Raw genomic sequence first — 22219 nt, forward strand, 5'->3', positions numbered from 1 at the left:
GTAACTTGGTGTTCTCGAGTGTGTTGTTCTCAACTTCTAAAATTTCTCTTACCATATATAGTTATTTGTTAATACTAAATCGCCACCTGGTGCATTGACAGCAAGCCAAATGCATCGCCTACCGCCATCTTTGATTTTAGTCGGCCACACTCGGCATCTGGAAAATATAAAACCCCTTTGAACATTTGGATTGAAACCTAGAAGATGTAAACCATTAAACGGGTGATTGACAACTTATTTGGAAATTTTATTTTTAATTTTTATTTAAATAGACAACAGGAACTATCAGCAACTATTGTGAGAAAAGAAAATGATCTTAATTTTAGGAAGAGCAGCCGAGTCCACCATAGCAACGGTGTCATGTGAAAAGAAAATTGTGCGGTTGCCGTCCGAGTTGATGAGTCGGTTACATTTGTGTTAATTGCGGGTCTATTGGGCCTATTCCAGCAAACTAGGTGATATAAACTCAGAATTCCTCAAAGATCAAATCTCGTATACAGCTTTGAGACTTTCAGGACAGCGCAGGCTACAGACCCAGTTTCAGGTTAGTCAGTCTGGTTATTAATTACAGTAATGTGGAAGCCAAGCAGGGAACATGGCTAACCGGTTTCTCAGCAAGGATATCGTATGATTTTCATCTGCCAGGGCTCCTAGAACAAGGTACATATTTTTTAAACCGTTCATATGGTTTGTCTGCCTCTTGTCTGATTTGTTTTGAATGTACATATGGCCTAAACCTGTTGTCCCGTTTACAGCATGGTTTGAATTTCAACCCACAATAGCACAAGGTCCTGCCGGATGGTTATTTATTTATTTGTTCATTTATTTGATTGGTGTTTTACCTGCTTCATAACTAAACTGCCCAGTCAATGAGACAGCTCTTCATAATAGAAGCCAGGAGATCACCATGCGTATGTCAGACGAAAATCAGCGAGTTTCATATACTATGCACATATATTATAGATATAAATGTTGGCTTACCCCAAGATTAAAAGATACATGATATATATATATATATACAGAATGAATATCATTAAGGAAAAAAGCTTCATACATGACCATTGTAATGAATATTTTACAACTGCTATATGGATGATCTTTGTGTGTAAAATAAATTATTGTCTTTCTCTTGGTTAGTTGATCTGTATAAGAGTAAGAATGAATCAAAATAAGTCAACCATAAATCTGTTATGACTGACTTGTTGAAGTGCAACTACAGTACAATTACACCACTTTATAAATGACACCACTTTATAATAATGGTTTATTGTTATTTACAACAACAAAAATTAAAATAAATATGAACATTTACATATAGCCTTTTACCCTGATACAAGTACGCGTGTCAACTGCAGTCGCCATGGACATGCGCATGTTTCTGCTATATCCTACATTGATTTCCCGCTATATGTATGCCTAGGCATATGTGAATTTAGGGGGCCTATGTGAATTTAGGGGGCCTATGTGAATTTAGGGGGCCTCCGTGGCTCATTTGGTTAGCGCGCTAGCGCAGCGTAATGACCCAGAAGCCTCTCACCAAGGCGGTCGCTGTGAGTTCGTCCAGCTCATTCCCTACGGCCGTACGTGGGAAAGTCTGCCAACAACCTGCGGATGGTTGTGGGTTTCCCCCGGGCTGTACCCGGTTTCCTCCCAACATAATGCTGACCGCCGTCATATAAGTGAAATATTCTTGAGTACGGCGTAAAACACCAATCAAACAAATAAATAAATTTATGAATTTACTGTGCACTATAATGACAAACATTAAAGACGCCAGTACTATTTACGTCAAAGCAAATCATCGTTGAGATAATTTTATCTGACTGTTAGACATGTGCATGTATAATCTATAAGTGCTTCCCAAAGTGTTTCAAAGGCAGGTGCACAAATCTGGATTGAAAGACAAAGGTAAAGGGAGATAACCCTGCAATACTTTTTGTGCGGTTATCTAAAGTGCTTCTCATTCTAGTTTGCGTTGCTGGGATGGAAATTAGCCCCAATTTCAGCCACAGCTTTACCGTCGATCGTACTTAAGCGTCATTAGTGTATTGTGGATCGTATATGGCAATCACAGCACGTCCGCAAGAGTGCTGTTTGGACAATTATCATAATTTGCTAACTGATATCTATGTATATTATAAGCAGATGTTTGTAGCGTCGGATGATATTTTTTTTATATAAAGAGATGAAGACCTATACATACATATTAATTGTAGACGAACAAGCAATTAATATGCAGAATGACTGAAATGTATTGAATGACGAAGAGATAATGTTTTATCACAGGTGATCTTGTATTTATATTTATACCTGAAGTTTAACACATACTCTGATTTAGATCTCCATCAAGTTGTCTCACATCATTAACATTTGAATTACCATGGACATCGGCACGTGCTGATGACTACATTTTTTGTTAAACATGCAAATTAGTGGTATAATAAAAACATTAATTCACTTATTCCACGCGACCTCATAAGCTAATACACACACGCATGCTTTTAATTAAATGGAAATTTTTCCTGTACTCATGACATATTCATGTATAATTTTGAGCCATGCGTCGCACATAATAACACCATTTATTGAGCAGCGGAGGTACAGGTGCGCCGTTAACACCTGAGTGAAGCCGTCCATCACTTGTCTGAACAAATTAAATCCTAATAAATTAAGCTTCGTCACAAAGTCACGTGATCGTCTGCTGATTGGTAAAATATTTCAAACAAACATTTACAAATACTAGTATACGTCATAGGGGTCTGTGTTAGGAGAGTTACATCACCTGATGTATAGATCTGAGCATGGGTACCAACTTTAACTTACCGGACGTGACATCTTCATAATGGGAAGTTCAATTTCGTGTCTCTGTTGCAAATGACTATACAGACACCAGGGTAACATCACTCGATATCCCAATGCAGTCAAATCAATCTGTTAAGTTTAATCGGAACACTGTTGTGGTGATATAATATGCTCTGTTATAACCAAAGACCCTAATACTTTCTCATATTCAAGTATATAGTCTGAATTAACAGATAATGTATGTTATATTTGATTAATCTCCTGCAGTAGTAGAAGATATTCTACCACTCCGTTTCCGTTAAATTTTACAAATTTTATTTTAGAGTTGGGACAGAAATGATTATGCCCATAGTGATAGTGCTTACAAATCATTTGCAAATGGTCTTGGAAACATGGAATTTAAAGACCACGTACATCGATCGATAGGCCCAAATCGGTGGACTGATGTTAACCAACTATAAAGGTGATGTCATTAGAATAGGACTGGCCAATGGTGATAGAGATTTGACAATTATCTTATTCAATATTGCAGAGTCTAGAGAAATTTTCCTTTTTTCTTAACTTTTGTAACTTTTTCTTAGGTTTCTCCGTTCTCACCTGGATGAAAAGATTTTCACCTGGGTGGCAACGGTTTTCACTGTGTGAAAACGCTTTAACCCAGGTGAAAACCTTTTCACCCAGTTGGAAACTCACGTGATGCAAGAAGCCTCATTCTCGTTTCCGTGGCCAGAATGATGATGAACTTCAACATGTAAAAACTTAATGACGGAGAAAGGTGTGGATGAGACAAGTCGCGTGGAATTCCACACGACGAGTGTCCCGAAAATTTTACCTGTAGTCAAAATTTCATCTTCCATTTTCCTCCATTTTTGGACCAGAACGAGGCATTTGGTATCACGTGAGTTTCCACCTGGGTGAAAAGGTTAGAAAAGTTAAGAAAAAAGGAAAACGTCGTACATGGGTCACTGTAGCTGAGGACCCAGAATAACCGAAGATTGCATCATTCAAACTAGAAAAAAAAAACTGTAAGAGGTAAACATTAACTCTGAGATAGTCATGAAAAAACATCCGGAAACACTCTTGGCCTACAGCTTTAAATTGTATTGGGGAATGGAGCGTGGCCGATTGGTTAATGACCGTGTTTGCATTTCACTCGCTATAACACAATTCGCTGCGGGTTCAACACCGGCCTTGGACAGGGAGTACATACTTTTCTCCACAATTTATACTGTTCATGTGGCCTGGGTGACAAGAAGTGGTCGATGAGGCAAGTGTGGCTCATTTGTTTTTCACCAATACCGTGTGCACATCTGTATACGTCACCCGTAAAACTGTCTGCAATCGTATACCTTGAGAAAACTTGAGTACGGCATTAAACAAAGATCAAATAAAAATGTGTATTGTTTTTAGGTCGAGGGGAATCAACTTACCCACGCATACTTTTTTTCAAACTGTGGTTACACGTCTTCAGTCTTGAGTTTATATAGGTAACCAAAAACTTTGTCTGAATCATTGTTTGTATTTATTTATTAATTTATTTGATTGTTTAAGGCTTGTTTAGTCTCAGGTATATATCACTTTAGATTCAGCCCACGTACACAGCCCACGTAAAGCGGCCGCAGTTGGCCATGTATATGTCTGAAAATGTCACCCTTTTATTTATAAAGGGAGTAATCATATAATGAAACAGGCAAGATTGATACAATGTGGGTGGTAAGTAAAGTGATATTTAAAGTGGTATGCCACGCGTTTTGTTGGTTTGCCTTTCTCACCCATAGCAGATTAACTCTGACGTATATTGTACCGAGGAAAACTTAAATATTGATATCACGTGACCAAAGATACGGTCATTCACTCTTTACCACCTCCGTAGGTATCGACAGCTTTCTTTCAAAAGTAGGGCACGTGCTCACCTAGCAACCAGACTTTATTGTTGGCTTATAACTGTGCGTGTATATGTCTGTTCTCGATGAGTACTTTTCCTACGCCCTGGCGTGTTACATCCGTGCACCTACGTGTTAAGGAGTGCACGTGGACTAACACGCACAGATATACGTCAAACAAACATCACTGGATATTTTAAGAGGAGCGGAAGCGACTCCGCATCTGTCATATTTGTTTTCAGAAAAGGTTTTTTTTTTATTTTTTTTTCAAAAATTTTTTGCTTTTACACCAGTTTTGTAAACTTGAGCTTTATACGAATGGTTGTATCCAGGAGAGCATATAATTTCCCTTGAAAGAATGGGAAAGTAAAAAGCCCAATGCCAGATTTGATGATGCAACCTGAGTTTTTATTGTTTACTCTCAAGCAGTGTGAATGATGAAATCCACTGGCGTAAACTCGTGGTAGCCAATCAAATCACAGAAATGTGCGAATAGTGATTCCGGTTGGTCAACTGAGCAGACGTCGTGACAACGCGAGCGTGACAGTCTTCTTAAGTGCAGTTAAGGCATATTTCTATATTCTGATAAACATCATAAACATTGAAAATAGACAGGCAGTGGACGGGAAGGAAGATGTCGGTGACGGTGTCAGATAACGCAGAAAGCATCTGGGTGTTCGGCTACGGCTCACTGACTTGGAAGCCCGGTATATCATACAGCAGCAAGCATTACGGCTATATCAAGGGCTTCAAGAGGCGGTTTTGGCAGGGTAACACAACCCACCGGGGCACCCCTGAACAGGTAAGTCTGGGACACTAGCTCATTGATGTCACGATATGAAGAACAGATGTGTGCGCATTAGTATATGTCACCCTTAGTGACCACCCATTTAACAGGCGAAAATCAGAAACATTGTTGCGGCACGTTTTATCACAGAGTTCAAGTATGGGGTTACACTTGCAATAAACCTCCCTGGGTTATTTCCCACAAAATCAGACCAGTGGCGCATGTATTATGTTTGACCACTTGAGCTTGTCACATGTTAATGGAAACTTATTATCTTTTTTTCAGCCGGGCCGGGTGGCGACCCTAGTGCCGGACAGCACGGTAGGTCAACCACAATGGCTCTTTCTCCATTGTTCCTTTTACCACATAGGCTTGTGATATGAATCTGTCAAGTAGAATTTCCCTGCCATATGTGTGATAAATCCCTCTAATATTGCTCACCAATGCTAGTCCACGTTGGCTCTATAATTGCATCATCTGTCAACCATGTGCTTAGCCTGCAAACAGAGTCGATCACGTGACCTCGGTAAATACGCGCGCACCCACAAGCATCTGTTGTGTACATGAGGTATAGCCTGTAAAGAGGCTGTATACATGTATATACTACTGGTCAGGGATTGGCCGATTTGTAATAAATGTGAAGTCACACAATATTTCCTGCACATGCAAATATAATACAACAGATGAAAAAAATCAAGGACGGTGATTAGGGTCGCATAAAACGTTTTGAAAAGAAAAATCCGTGTAGGGGTAGGGCTATGTACGAGTCATTAACTTCCCAATATAACAACAGCCTCGCTGAGGTAGAGATCTAGCAGATAACGTCGTGTTTTGCCCTCTCAGCATATTTAGCTGACGATGTATCATACTCATAAATACCTAACATAATACAAAATACTCATAGAGTCAACACTCTATCTATTATGGGGAGATTGCAAATGTATTGACCTATAGGTGAAAGTCGTGTAAATATTGGTGTGGAGAGGAATAAGTCTTACTTCGGAAACTAGTCGTGACATAATATCATTCTATGTTGTTCTCCTTTCTAGTAAAAAGAATGAAATAATTACAGACTTTTTTTTAAACCATCGGGCAAAAGGCAATACCTATGACCTATATTGTTACCCACGTCTCACGAATTAAGAATCAGATTCAGTTGGATCGCTGAATTAGGTACTGGTTTGTCCATAACCAAACTAGTACCTAATCCTAATAAACTTCTGGCTAGGTAACAGAGTTTATTACCGAACCATGGAGAATACATCATATTACACGCAACTCAAATGCTGTGAGCATTTGAAACAATCTATTTTTGTTCATGATACCAACTTTAATTTCATGCAGTATCAGTAGTAATATCCACTGCAATTGCCATGATCTAACTCATGTCCTATGTACTTTGCTGTAACAACTATTACATCGGATTAACTGCATGGAGATTTATTAAGAATCAGTGTGGAGTAAAAATATCAGCAACACCATTAACATTGACACGCATTCCTAGTTAATTTTGCCTGTAACAAAACACATTGCTTGATGAGCCGCAAATACTTGTACATACCAAGTGCATAATTTACCTGTTCATAAAGCTTAATCTAGAGCGGGGACCTCCGTGGCTCAGTTGCTAGCGCAGCGCAATGACCCAAGAGCCTCTCACCAATGCGGTCGCTGTGAGTTCAAGTCCAGCTCATGCTGGCTTCCTGCAACCTGCGGATGGTCGTGGGTTTCCCCCGGGCTCTGCCTGGTTTCCTCCCAGCATAATGCTGACCGCCGTCGTATAAGTGAAATATTCTTGAGTACGGCGTAAAACACCAATCAAATAAATAATCTAGAGCGATAAAGGCACAGAAACAATTTATTAATTAATAATATTTATTTATTTATTTATTTATTTGATTGGTGTTTTACGCCGTTCTCAAGAATATTTCACTTATACGACGGCGGCCAGCATTATGGTGGGTGGAAACCGGGCACAGCCCGAGGAAACCCACGACCATCCGCAGGTTGCTGGAAGACCTTCCCACTTACGGCCGGTTAATTAATAATAAGTTCAAGTGTAAAGTTAATTGTGGAAACATCAGGAGGCGATCAGTGAGATCAAATCATTCTGTAAGGATTAGTTAATGAATCTGTTTCATTGTAATCACCGTGAGACTAGGACTATTCTCAACAACTCTGTCGAATTTATCCATATTTCTCTCAAAAAACAAACTGTTCTATTTAACGGAAGATCTGTTGTTTGAGTGATGCTAGAATGTGTTTTTTTTATTGCAGTATATTGTTCTGTTCAAATAGCATACATGATCTGTTAATACAAAGATTGTATAAGACTAACGTTTTTGAGTGTTGTAGCAGTCGACTCATCGTGATTACACGGTGACGCTAAGCAATTAAGGTTGTCATGTGCGATGTGTAGGCTACTCAAGACGTTGACGTTATTAAAACCTCATAATTGATAAATAAAAGTAGTTAAAGAGTTTCTGTATGATACAAAGGAAGTCCTGTGGATATACATCTATATATAGGCCATTATATGATGTGAACGACTGACCTAAATGCTAATATCGAAATATTCGAAGATTATCTTTCACGATCTAATCAGCGTACCGTCTACTATTTTAGACATGCTTATAGTATTTTTTCTGGAATACAACTTTCAGACTTCGGTCTATATATAAACAGTGTGCCTATTATTTATTTCACCTACAGCCTTGTTATATGAGAGAATATTTCGTTTGAACTTGCAGACTATACTGTGGGGTGTTGCCTATGAATTAAAAGGGAAGGAACAAATTCAAGCAGGCATGGAGAATCTCACAAATCGGGAGATGAGACTAGGTGGATATACAACATATGTGATAGACTTCTACCGTCGAGAGTCTCATGAATATCCTATCCCCACGGTTGTATACACAGCCACACCTGACAGCCACCTGTGGATGGGACCGCACAACAGCCTTGATCAGATGGCGCTGCAGATCGTGACGTCACATGGCACGGCGGGAGCAAACAGCGACTACGTCACAAAATTAGCCGATTTCACACGGAAATATATTCCGGAGGAAACGGATGAGCATTTGTTTCTGTTGGATAAGAAGATAAGAACTCTTCTAGCGACACGACATAATGTGCACAAACCTTCTGAGAAAATGAATAGTAAACATTTGCGTCCTGCTAAGGTACATAGTGAGATGGTGTCAATAGAAAAACCATTCTGTATAGCCAAGAGAATCTCGCACAATGACGAGGCCTGTGATAGGACAGTGCTGGAGCCGAGAGTGGAGATGCAAAGAGATGAATGATCAACGCTTATACTTCACCAGGCATATGAAGAAATTAGAGAAAAAATTGCTTTAAACATATATATTTTCTTTTGTATACACAGTAAGCCATAGACTTATGTCGTGTAACAAGCATCATTGAACTTTTTTACAAAGATTGACTTTTGTCAATATTTATTGGTATTTTCTGTCTGTTTTTACCTCACTTTAACTGATAGCTTTCCAATTTCAATCTTACATACATATCTTGATTCACCAGTATAGTTTATTGATTTACAGAAATGCCTTAATCAAATGCTTTTACATCATGAGGTGAACTGTTTATGGAAACTACATTCATTTATTTCTGTGACTAACCGCTTGAAAGCATTATAACGCAGTGGGCGTTAAGCATAAGTGTTGCCTATATGCGTACAAGGAACACCTTTGAGAATGAATCCAGTCTGTGGGTGGCGTGTTCGATTCCATCTTCGAATTCACCGTGCCTGCTGTCCTCCTGACTCTACCCCAGTTCTTCTTTCACTTAAACAGGTCCTCTGTCGTATAAGTGAAATGTTAGCCTCTGTGATCAAACAACTCTCATTTCAATGTGAAATTCTTGACCTATCATCATTTCAGTCCAGGAGTTAAGTATTTCTGACAAAAGAGTAGATAATCATAATCATCGATGTCATGGCAAATTATATAATATTTGTTTGAATAAATCGTCTTCCGGCAAAAAAGCAAAGGCATTTATACAAATCTTCCCTTTTCTAATAAAGATTCATTCTGGTCTACTTGATCTTATGTATGCTTGATCTGATACACGTGTGCCTTCTTATACTTTGTTTTCTCGCCATGAGGCTCAGCTATTGCCGATGCGGTGTTATGGGGGTAATCAGTCATTCATTTATACTTTGTTTTACTGTATTATCGGTGAGCACTGTGTTGGACCGTTCCTAAATCAGCTTAAATCTTAAATTAGCGAATCAGTGAATAAAGAAGCAAGCGAATAAGCGAGTGAATGGATGAAAGAATGAATGAATTTTCGTCAAGTCAACTGCAGGCCATTTGTAATATCATAGAGAATTAAAGATCAGTGATACGTTCAACTTCATAGTTTTTAATTTTGCAATGGTGTTAAAGCATGTGCAGTGAACAGATCTTTAATAATTCCTTCCGTCCACTGGTTGTGGGGCCTTGGTGCCAGTATAGCGGTTCGTCCGTATCTCGCCAAAGGTGGTAATCCGGCCATGGACAAGGAATTTGCAGATATATTCCCTCTCCCCCCTCCCCTGTCTAATTGTAATTTACGGGGCCTTTGTGACGATAAACGGTCTAGGCGCTCTTGGGTCCTCTTTTCGCTATTTTACGACCACCACGAGAAAGTCTTTATGTCAGATATGGAGACGTTTGTCAGTAATATGCATACCAGATCGGTGGTATAACCTAGGCACTACTATTTTTTCCATCCATAGATCTGAGCACTATTGGAGTGTATGCTATAGATGAAAAGTATTGAAAAGGTACTGGATTCCCCACCAATGCGGTCGCTGTTAGTTCAAGTTCAGCTCATGCTGGCTTCCTCTCCAACCGTGCGTCTGTCAGCAACCTGCGGATTGCCGTGGGTTTCCCCGGGCTCTGCCCGGTTTCCTTCCACCACAATGCTGGTTGCCATCGTATAAGCGAAATATTTTTGAGCACGGCTTAAAACACCAATTAAAAAAAAAATAAATAAGAAAAATAAAAAATAAAACAATAGTAAATAAACCCCAGCTGAGCAGTACTATCATATTTTAAAAAATTGCAAATTTACAGTATATATAACACCACAACTTGTGCTTGACATTGAAAAGTGTTGGTAACACAATTGAATGTAGATTTTGTCGTAAAACTGCACGATTTTTTTCATTGTGTTGCTTTTTCACACCTTCATACTTAGCGCCGAACAAAAGAGAGGAGAAACTATTATCGTTCGCTGCAATGTTGCAACTGAAAGATTCCACACGACACAAATAGACAAGAGAACATTAAAGGGTACATGCAAAGGTATACTATAAAACGAACAGTATGGTTTAAAGGAAATGGGCAATCCCCCCAAACAAGTTGTTGACATCACCATTGGCGGCATCACAACAGGCTACTTAATTTCCGGACTAACAACCAGGGCTTTAAAAAAAATTGTAGTTTAAAGCCATTTTTACGCTCCAAATAAAAAGTTGAGAAGCTTTTTTTTACTTTTATATGTTAGATCACTCCATATACTCCGTATTCAGAAATAAAATCCAAGCGTTTCCTGTATCCTTTAGCATAAGCAATACTATAAAGCAGGGCAAACCAAAGGAGGGACACGGTTTCTCCGAAAGGTAATGGTGTCTTAAAACTACCACTGTTTGTACAACACTATAGCCCCAGTGAATGCGGGGAAGGATTCTTACTGGTGTTGGTAAGGCTGTATCGTGACACATCGCTATCAAGGACAGTAACTCAATAACAATGGAACAATTATCGTTCGTTTTCCAACAATTAATCAAATAAATGGACCATTTTTAGTCTGAGCAAGCTTGAACAATTAACGGACGTTAATAAGTAAAAAGGAGCTAATAAAGAAAAGAAATATTCATGTCATACCATTTTAAAATGATAAACACGCGAGCGTGAATTAAGGTGATTAACGCCGGGTGATAAATTAGGCTCTGCTAACATTATGGGATTATGCATTCACGTATAGGCACATTTTTAAAAGAAAAACAGCTCTTTTGGTGCCAAGTAGCTGTACGTATGTCATAAAAATGATACATTTTCTGATCAGTCCCCACTTGTCAAAGTTTATCACAGTTGAAATTGGTCAAAGTTTATCGTGTTTTTTTTAATGAAACAAACCAAAATATAGGCAAACGTTTGTTCATAGTTTATTTGTCCATTTTTAGAATTTTCATTATCGTTTCAACGAGCAGATGTAGAAGAAACTTTTAATCCTTGTTAATAAGGAAGTTTTTTCCCCCATCCTAAAAACGTTTATTGGATATGACGATTTACTTGTCCTTTGTGTGCTGTATGGATGGTTGGGCTGATGCAGAGGTTACCTGCCTGGATTCCATCATAGTCTGCAGCAGCAGCAGCAGCCGCCACAATCCGCTGAACACAAAGGATTAGAAGCCCGCAAACAATTCCAGTTCATCTCGCCGGTTTTAACGGGCTGCTTTACCTACCCATTGTTAATGGTTAGCCCATCTACAGCAATAATTGTATTGCTATTGTTGGCACGATTTACATGTTCAGACTGATGAAAGGTACCGATAAGGAAGCAAGCAGCTGCGTCTGTGTTTGCTCACAGCCAATAGTTTATAATATGAGCAGATCAAAAGGCCAACTAATCAGCCTTCGCCAACTACAGACAAACCCCATGCCTACTGCCTTTTGTTCGCAGCTTAACCTTGGAAAAACCTGTCCGCATCTTTGTAATCTGTAATAATAACACTGGGGAAAAGCAGGTGAGGGTGAGATGGGACCTGATCCCAGCGCCTTCTGTCACCTGGAATCACCATCGCTATTTTTTTCGCCGAGCTTTATTTAACATAAACGAAGCTGGTATGGGTCGTCTTGGTCGTCGTGGCTACGGGAGAAATGGCAATGGGTCAAAGTTGACCGGTCAGTCTTAGCTGACCGTGTCACTGACCATTGACTTCGGTCTCTTTGTACCATTCAGAATAATACCAAAAGCATGCTGGAGGCTTCCGAGCTGATCAGTGTTCACGTTTTTTTTATGTCTATTTATACAGAGTTTTAATTGCACCATATTATGGGTGTGAGAAGGAACAATAATAATAATAATAATTTTCAATCACCTTTTCTTCAGTTGTAAGCCATGCTTTGTCCTTTTCTATCCACCTCAGTACCAGTAGTTTCTAGAAGGGAATCGGCTTGCGAGAAATGTGTGTCTTGTGAACCATGTACAAACAGCGTCCTTTTGGACAATCAGAACAACGACTATGCCCTATACACGCAATCACTCCACCGCAAATCTTTATACTTACACTACTTGCGGCAAGCTAAAACATCTTTATATTACCAACATGAATTTTACAGTATGCAGTTCAAAAATATATCCTGAGACAACGCCTCAAACAAAAGTGAAATTGCCAGTGAGTGAGAAGGCAATAGTTGTGTGGGAATCGTTTCTGTATACAATCATCTCAGGAATCATATTTATATTACGCATTGTATAGAGGAAATGCATTGCACCCACTCTGATTTATTTTTGGTTTCGATAAGATATATTCTTAAACTAGCATTGTTACTTTCGGTAACACTTCAAATTCTGAATTGTTCGTAAAAATTTGAATTTTGAATTTCTGAATTTTGTAAATGTCGGCTATCTAACCACAACATATCTAACGAACATGTCGGCAAAAATCTCCAGAACTTGATGCTGTATATATATACAGCATCAAGTATATATATATATATATATATATATATATATATATATAAAAAATGGATTACAACCATATTTTAACTTCTATATATGTAGGAGAAAAAACGTAGGCCTATAGCAATTATAGCCCCATTTATTACATAACATATAAGAGAATGACATAAGCTACAATAAATCAACAACAGCTAGGCCTACAATTGGTATGCGTGGTTCCCTATATATCAAGACAAGACAGGCTTTATGAGCCTAATATAACTGAAGCAGGTATTCGCATACAAAAGCATCATGCCAGCTACATTAGGTTTTGGTTTGTTGTAAAATATGATTTTTAACACTTCGGTTATTTGCTTTTAGGAGAAAATTAGATTAAGGATGTAGATTTCGTTGTGTATTGCCGATGTTGGCTCCTTTTGGGAAGGTCGACAGCGAGTGGTCAATCATACAGGCCTACTGGGTTGGCCGGAGGGAAAAATTAAGAATAACTCGACGGCAAGTAAATGAGGATGAATGGAGTAGAAAACATAAGCGTGTGAAGACGAAGATTTGTGGGAGTGTAATGTTGCACGAATGACCTGTTATAACCTGTTAGTTTTATGTACCGGTACCAAAATGTCGCCAGAAGGCAAGCGATTTGTCATTGACGTGATTGCGCAGCGCACCTTGAACGCCCCCTACCAGCAGTAACTGGCAGCACTTCCGGTTTTGCTCATCCGCTAGCCAACCCAGTTGTGTTATAACAGAGAAATTCCATTAACAAGCCTCATTTCTCACGACCAAAAGGAAATGGATCCGGAGACATATAGATTCATCATTTTCGCCTGTTGACGAAAACTGCATTTTGTAAAACTGGGAAACTCCGCCATCCTGTTCTTACTGGGATGACCTGATCTTTTCCCATCGGGAGGTCACGCATCATGAAGTTACGTAACATGGCGTCACGCGTCATGATGTCACCATATCACGCATCTTTCACGGCAGCCATATGCTGGACCATTAAATCCTGAATCATGCATTAATAAACTTGGTGCGAATGCATGTATATGAAAGTTCTTTCCAGCAGTTTGTTAAATTTAATTTGATGTTAACTTTAACATAATATTATGCGTTCTTGAGTTGATGCTATACGTATAACACTTTGTGTTACTGGGGCTTAATATTATTTTATGGACAACACAATATCCCGTTACACCAACAGAATAAGCCTGTCATACTTACCTCATACTAGTTTGTAGCAATAACATGATTTATTCTGCATGCCAAAACTTAGAAACATATAATCTATATGGCCTACTTTACGAATTTGATTGGCCCTCTAAACACTATATTATTGCTTCTGTTGGTAAATATCTGCCAGTTGTATACCGGGAATGTAGGCCTATATTGTACACGAAAGGGCGGTCATACTTACTACGCATGAAATAAGTAACAACAGCTACATGTACTCATATTAATCTGAAACATGTTAGACTGAGAGACTGCTGCGATGGCCAAATGGTTAGAGCGTCTGTCTCGAATTCGAGATACCTCACTCCAGAATAACGGAGGGATCTTCGACTTCAGTCAGAATTTCAATCATTAAACTTGGTATAGTCCTTTCCGTTAATGAAGTTGAAATTTGTTTCACAATAGCTTACCCAGAATTTACGTTGTCAAGAAATATTTTGACATTGTTACGTAAGAAATAATTTTAAAGTGACTTGAAATTCTGACTTAAGCCATAAATCGGTTCGAGATCCCGGGGCCAGGGATCAAACCCAGGATTGGGTCATGAAAAAAACTACCCAACTGGTACTTGTTGCTGTCTCGCTTGGCGCTCAACACTGAGAGGTTAGAGCAAGGAAAAAGGATTACTTTGTATACTTATATACATGATTGTATGCAAATTCTGAGTATTTTTCAGGATTTGTCAGCTGAGTTAAAACCACACTACAGACAGAAAGTTACTTTAGGTGTTTTATTTTTGTTGTTGTTGAATATATGTCGTCTATTAAATGTAACATACTTTTCGAAACAGATTCCCCGGCCAAATCTATCGCTACCCGGACATTCGAGCTCAGGCTTCATGAGCAGATCGACGTCTTCAATACATACTTATGTCTTAGGGTATACTGGTATATGGGTGTGTGGAAAATCCATACAAATAAAACCGGTCGTTTTACAATTTATTAAGACATTGTTACAATAAATACAACTTAAATAAATAAATACAAAAGTTTACACATACCAACATTGTCACTGCATGGTAATGAATTACAAGCCAGATATACCGAAGTGACAAATCCTACCACCTGCAGGTTCATTTCAGCTGTCACTGTAAGTGATGACAAAACACAATGTAGTTGGTTAGTGATCAGCAAATTAGCCAGCCGTTGTGAAACCTTAGAAGATTTCTGAGCGGAGTCCTCTAAAATGAAGGCCTTTCTGTGCAAATGCATGGCATTAAATTAAAAATTTGACAGCAGATTACCAATTATAAAATTGGGGCTGATTATTTTCTTCATGGACGTTAGTGCATTGTCGCTGTTCCAAGGTTTCTCCACCGGCCAGTGCACATCGGTTGCTGTCAATAACTCTTTAGGTACCACTGTCAAGCAGCCCAGATGACGGTGACTTTTAATTTTCCGTGCCATTGCGTTAGATAATGTCTTCAGCGAGTGTGTGATTTCATCACACGGATGTCTGCAGTTTTTTCTGCCACAGAAAAGCGACAACTAAGAGCCCCTCTCCACACAGACGGATTGCTTCACCGCCGACGAACTGATCGGCGGTGATCTGACACAACAGGGCAATTAATCATCACAAATTATCTGTAAATTTTCGCTGGTATTAACGCATATATACATGTACCTTGAATGCAATTTAGTTAAGTTTCGATTCATGCTTTCGCAAGAAACTTAACTAAAGTGCACTTTCGCGCTAATATTGTTATTTAAACTCTCATAATTCTTATGTTCTTATTTATCACAACACAGGTGGAGATGAAATTCATCCCTCTTCGACCTATTTTCTCACGGGTAGCCTACTTCAGTTTATTTTTTCTCATTTTGTTTTCCACCTGTTATTCAGATTTTTTTTAACCCCTGTAATTCAGCACACCTATTGAGGGTCACCGGATCCTTTTCTCCCGGTCACATGTACATTTATAATTTTCACCACAGACAATTGTGTTTGTTCAGTGATTCCGTTGTCTCGGCGTTCTGTTTACGGCAACTTTTCACATTTAAATTCTCCGTTTAATCACCTGGACAGTAGCGCTGTGCTATACCCATTAGACGCTCCAATTCCCAGCCCTCATCAAAAAGACAAAACCGGCTTTGTGGGTGACCCAAACCTCCAAACAGAATGGTCGTGATGAGACGTTTTAATGGAGTATTTTTAGCCGAGGTTAGAACCCTGGCTCGGCGCTCGAGTCGTTCTGGGGGTAGGGGAGGGGACCTATGTGACACAGGGTCAATACCAGCACGAATATCCAGCACAAGCACCATGCAGCTTCCCACACAGATGGTACAGTGCAGGTGTCACGGCCACCTTGCCATGTCAGACGTCCAAAACCACGGACGTGTGCTAAAATCGAGGACGTATAAGCCTGTCGATGAATCCACCGTGCATACCTGTACCTACAACTCTGCGTCGTCCTTCCTCTGCGCTACTTTAGGGTGCAAATTGTGTCATGTAAGATGTTACGACATGTTGAAGAAGATCAAATATTCTGTGCAACCTGTAACTGAAGACGACCGGAAGTGGAGAGTAACTCTATGCTCCAAAAATCAGAGAAGACAACAAGCCAAGAGTAACTAAAATGGGGTCTTCATTCGAGTTCATTTTCCATCCGAACTTGATGATGTTTGCAAGTTTGCACAAGGTGCGATGGGTGGAGCGGCGGGGAGCGTGGGAACGTGTGGCAGGTACCATACGCACGCGGCTTCCCCTGGGACATTATACTAAAGCCAGGTAATATTTGCGCTGGTCCTCTCCTTCCGCCCACCTCTTGACCAGAGTCTTTGTCTGCTCCCCTCGGATGTGACCTTGGAGGCACGTGGCAAAGATACCATGTGATATAGGGTCCGAGGTGTGACTAAAACGACCTCATGCCACCGTACAATGGCACTCTCGACACGCTATAAGGGGCATACCCTCGGGCATTGGGTGCTATTCTAACTACCTCCGCTCACATCAAATTCTTAAATGGAGTTAAAAAAAAAAAGAAAAAAAAATCACTTGCACAACTGCATGTTCGAAAGAGCCTGTTTCTCCAAATAGATGCCACACCACAAACAACTTCATGACTGGATTTAACTTAAGAAAGCATCATGACAAAGAAAAGTCAGCTGATTTCCGTGTTTTTTCCAACCACGTCCGTTTGCAGCATGGAACATACAAACCAAGTCAGTATTAATGACAGCGCCATTTGGTGTTCTGTGATTTGTTCATAGTGTCAGAGCAACTGGATGAGGTAATTGGTCAAGTTAACATTCCAATATAACGAGTGTTTTACGAAATTGTCGCAAAAAGATCGTGGCGTAACCTCCATGGCACATAACGTGTGGAGATACGTCACCATAAACAATAGGATGGATTCGCCTGTGGGAAGTAACCTGACGGGTGATGGAATTATCGCACAGCATCTAAAGTGCATTAGCTAAATACTGGTATTAAGTCGTATTATACATTTAAAATTTTAGTGAAACTTAGCAGCCATTGCAGTTGTCTAAAGTCAAACATAACCTGAAAAGACTTAGTTCATATTTAATATATTGTTACACAATTATTTTTAGGGCAAAGTACATAATTAAAAACACGCCTTAAAGTTGAATCTGAAATGAAGTCTCAAGAGAGTTGGCACTACCGGGCCCAGTAACCAGACAGTTTATGTATTCATCAAAGGCTATTATCCAAGCGCTAAAAGATGAACTAGAAGGCATTTTTGAGCATCGAGAGATTTTATCCGGTTGTACACTTAAAGGTGGAGAAAACACAAAAATGACAATGTTCAGATGAAAGAGTGCGAAAAGTTATTCCTAATTGTGGTCTTGGGGGCCTCCACGGCTCAGTCGGTTAGCGCGCTAGCGCAGCGTAATGACCCAGGAGCCTCTCACAATGCGGTAGCTGTGAGTTCAAGTCCAGTTCATGCTGACTTCCTCTCCGGCCGTACGTGGGAAGGTCTCCAGCAACCTGCAGATGGTTGTGGGTTTCCCCCGGGCTCTGCCCGGTTTCCTCCCACCATAATACTGGCCACCGTCGAATAAGTGAAATATTCTTGAGTACGGCGTAGAACACCAATCAAATAAATAAATAAATAAATAAATAAATAAATGTGGTCTTGAATATTTTTTCCAATTTTTCCTTAAAGAAAAAGGACACTTGAAAAATAATTTTTGTATGGAAGGTATTTGGGACCACCTTTTCGTATTTAAAGTCTTTGTTTATTAATGTCATAAATGAGGATGTAAGACAGGTTTAGTAAATATTTTTGCACTAGAATTTGTTCTTTTCAGCCAACAAATGTACATTCAAATAAATTTATTTGACAAGCATCACATCCTTATATAAAACATTATTATGGAACAACGATAAATACCAAAAGTTGGTTCGAAATACCCACCATACAAAAATATTTTCAAATATCCTTTTCTCTTGAGGAAAAAAAACCATCCCAAAAAATACTAAAGATCATATCTGCAAATAAGTTTTGACGCTCTTTTATCTGATTTTGACATCATTTTTATGTTTTCTTCTCCTTTAACGTCCCCCAATCCGTGTTTACAAGGTGCGATTTGACCAATCGACTCTGATTGAAAACAGAACAAGCTGCATTCCATAAGCCGTGTCCACAAGTGGACAAGCCGCGATTTGTCGAATTTTACGAATATATAACAAACAGCTTAAACTGCGTTCTCATCCGACTTATTGCATCCGACAAATCGCACAATGTGAACTTGACGAAAAGTTGACATAAAAAATAAAACCTATCTCTGGTTGTATCAAAAATGATTTTTATTTATTATCTACACTGTTCGATAACAAATCCACTGCCAAAATAACAAATTGGCAAATACAACAAATACGTCATAGAAATACCTGAGGAATGAACACAGACTTACTCATGATTGTTGCACCAGTATCCGAGTATCATTTGCGTATGTCAGCTCCTGTTTATTAACATCAAAACTTCACCACTGCAAAAGCCTTTGCTAGCCTTAAGGCAAGAGCAGAGGTGGAACAGACCAACTAACGCTTCTTACGCCTTAGACACGATCAATTCTATGGGTATTAGAAGTGGGAATCCAACCTAGAAAGTTTCACTCTTTGACAATATTATTATAAGTAAAACAAATTGAGAAATTCCAATCCTAGAGATACGTAATCCTTTTTTTCCAGACAAGGATACAAGCCATTTGTCATTTGTCAAACAAATACGCAACTCACTTTTACGTTAACGTTCTTCTGGAATATAAAGTACACTTTTCTGAACCCTAAGATGGTTTAAGTCAATCAGAGTATAAGACCTGCTGAAAGAAAACGTTTGCTATTCGTGTCGATTCCGTGGGTATTTACAGCCTGACAAAAATATTGCAGAAGAGGCATATTTAAAAGTTCTGAATTAAAGGACAAGTAAAAGTATTTCACGCCCTAGGTTAGGCTATAACGGCGCCCTACATTCTTGAGTGAGTTGATTTGTCTGGCGGATTAGCACACAAAGTTATGGTTTCATAGGGATCCATTTTCAAGTCTGGATTTCTCCTGTGAGCACTTAGGTTAAATTCCAAGTGATTGTGAAGTACAACAAACAGGTGCAACGTACAGTAAAAGATTGAAAATATTGTAAACAAATTCTGTAGCAATCCCTGCCTACCCCTATTTTCATTCCTGAAGGAAGAATCACAAAAATCAAGCATGTAAACAGTCAATTCATTTGTTAGCAACAAGAGCTTTAGAGCTTTATAACAGAGCTTTATATGTTATATAAACTGCCACGTAGAGAACACAGGTACCAAATAATTACAAACCCATCTTTGATGCAATTCTCTGTTTATCCATATACATACAGAGTACCCTGCTTCTCAAGATGACACACACAGCATATCTTCAGCATATCATACCTGACACTCAGGTTAAAAGAAAGGCCGTCCAACCATCAGGAATCCTCAAAACAGCACATCTTAAAAATTGCACACCAATTTTTCTTTGTATGTTAAGTATGTACAGCCTAATGACAACATAAACGGTTTGAATCATCAAATACTACATACGATGTTCCATGGGTATTTGTTGTTGCTTTAAGGTAATTTCCACCATCGGACCTAGTTATAATTATCTGAGAAGCCTGTGTGTTGCTTTAGACTGACATATATGTATGTACATAAAATGCCGGAAAACATCCTATTCTTTATGGTATATGGTTAATGGATAAAACAACATGGCGAACAAAGTGCTCTGGAACCTGAAAATATGCCCCTTATGGCAATAAATAACAGACAATGATATCGGGATTTGTGTCAATCATCAAAAGTTACAGGATCGTCTTATTGGATAGTAAGGCAGTCCTGCAAATACAGCGTTGACTATCAATATATCACAAAACGACCATAACACAAATTTTAAGGCGATGCGACTAGTTTCCATTAGGCTTCTGTTTTGTTGACAAGAAGCAAAAGTGAACAAACCCTATGCCTTTAGCACTTAGCTGGTGAGAGTTAGGGAAAGGATGGACAGACCGACAATGCACCCTCAATATGACGTATAAGAACAAAAGACAACAAATTGGACAACAAAATTTTTTCTCTCCACTTCTTGTGAAGCGGAAAATATGTCCAAATGGTCTTCAAAAGCACAGAGAATGATTTAGACAATTTTGAGATTGTGGCATCAACTCTACCCAAATATTAAGAGGACGAAGAAGTCTAAACTACAGAGACTGGTAAACAGCATGTCATAGGATCACACTTCATTTGTTGAACAGCGTAAACCAACTTTAGATGGTGTGAAAACACATACTTTCCCCAAATTTACCCATTCCAAGTTCTTAGCTACCACTCAAAATGATGGAGAAAACGTGAAGCTGTGTCAATCGAAGCTGTTGCTCATCATGAAAGTGTCGCCAAATTTGGATACATGAATATGACCATTATGGCTGGCTGGTTAGGGATGTGGTTAGATACATGACATCTAATGTCCCACTCTCACCCCTTCTTGTGACGACCTTACTTGTCATACCATTTCAAGTGAAACCAGTAGTGACGTCATGACGTCACAGAAGGAATGAACATATATGTTAACACACTACTTACAGCGCGCGTGCCGCTCTCCATGCACGCTTTACATCACTGCCACCAACAGACAAGATTAACCTTTGGAGCCAGTGTGACGCACGTAGACGTGTTTAGGATTAGCCTCACCACTGATGTTCACGCGTGGAACTATTTAATCAATAAAATTGGTTCCCGTATTAGTTAGAATCATGTTGTGCATATTTTCGATGAAGAGAATGCATGTGTATAAAGTATTATTAGAAACAACGGTTAAAACGTAGTTTTCGTATATTCTGACATCACTTCCTGCCTCGTCATTGCAACCCACGCGACCTCGGCACGGTTCAAGATTTCTCTACAAAATTTGCTAGAGTTGACGGTGATGTAAAGTGAATGCAGAGAGTGAAACATGTGCTCTGAGGAGTATGATGTAACCTATGTGTGGGACATCCAGGTGATCTAATTGCAAGAATGCTAATTATGATTGGTCAAATGTGTGTTGTTAATTGACAGTTGAGAAAGGTCTATCGTGTTCACCATTCAGGATCTCTAATAAGAGAATTGGCACATAGTTTACAACAATACAATCCAGTCTACGGTAGCCTTTAATGAGCCTATGGATGAAGTGTTAATGAATTTCACTCACTGCTTTCCTTGATATCATGCTGATCAAGGTTTAAACATCAAAATATGAGCCCAGACATGAGAAGTATTTATTTATATGATTATTGTTTATGGCTTTAATTAAGAATTTATCACTAATACAATGGCAGTCAGCTTTCATAAACCATCCACCTTTT

The 22219-nt window shown here is 39.1% G+C and overlaps 1 protein-coding gene across 1 annotated transcript; it reads left to right on the forward strand.

Moving 5' to 3' along the window:
• Positions 1-5292: 5292 nt before the first annotated feature.
• LOC135468269 (glutathione-specific gamma-glutamylcyclotransferase 1-like) lies at positions 5293-8883 on the forward strand. The gene is made up of 3 exons (XM_064746423.1): positions 5293-5487; positions 5758-5793; positions 8220-8883. The coding sequence occupies exons 1-3, from the start codon at positions 5320-5322 to the stop codon at positions 8772-8774; spliced, it is 759 nt and encodes a 252-aa protein (XP_064602493.1). The 5' UTR covers positions 5293-5319; the 3' UTR covers positions 8775-8883.
• Positions 8884-22219: the final 13336 nt, after the last annotated feature.

This window comes from Liolophura sinensis, chromosome 6, assembly GCF_032854445.1.
Source record: "Liolophura sinensis isolate JHLJ2023 chromosome 6, CUHK_Ljap_v2, whole genome shotgun sequence".
Lineage (NCBI taxonomy): Eukaryota > Metazoa > Mollusca > Polyplacophora > Chitonida > Chitonidae > Liolophura > Liolophura sinensis.

Bases quoted from the DNA above. Each gene is read 5' to 3' on its own strand.
- LOC135468269 (XM_064746423.1), top strand. From the start codon at position 5,320: ATGTCGGTGACGGTGTCAGATAACGCAGAAAGCATCTGGGTGTTCGGC. The intron at 5,488-5,757 runs GTAAGTCTGGGA...TCTTTTTTTCAG, and splicing joins ACCGGGGCACCCCTGAACAG to CCGGGCCGGGTGGCGACCCT. The intron at 5,794-8,219 runs GTAGGTCAACCA...TTGAACTTGCAG, and splicing joins CCCTAGTGCCGGACAGCACG to ACTATACTGTGGGGTGTTGC.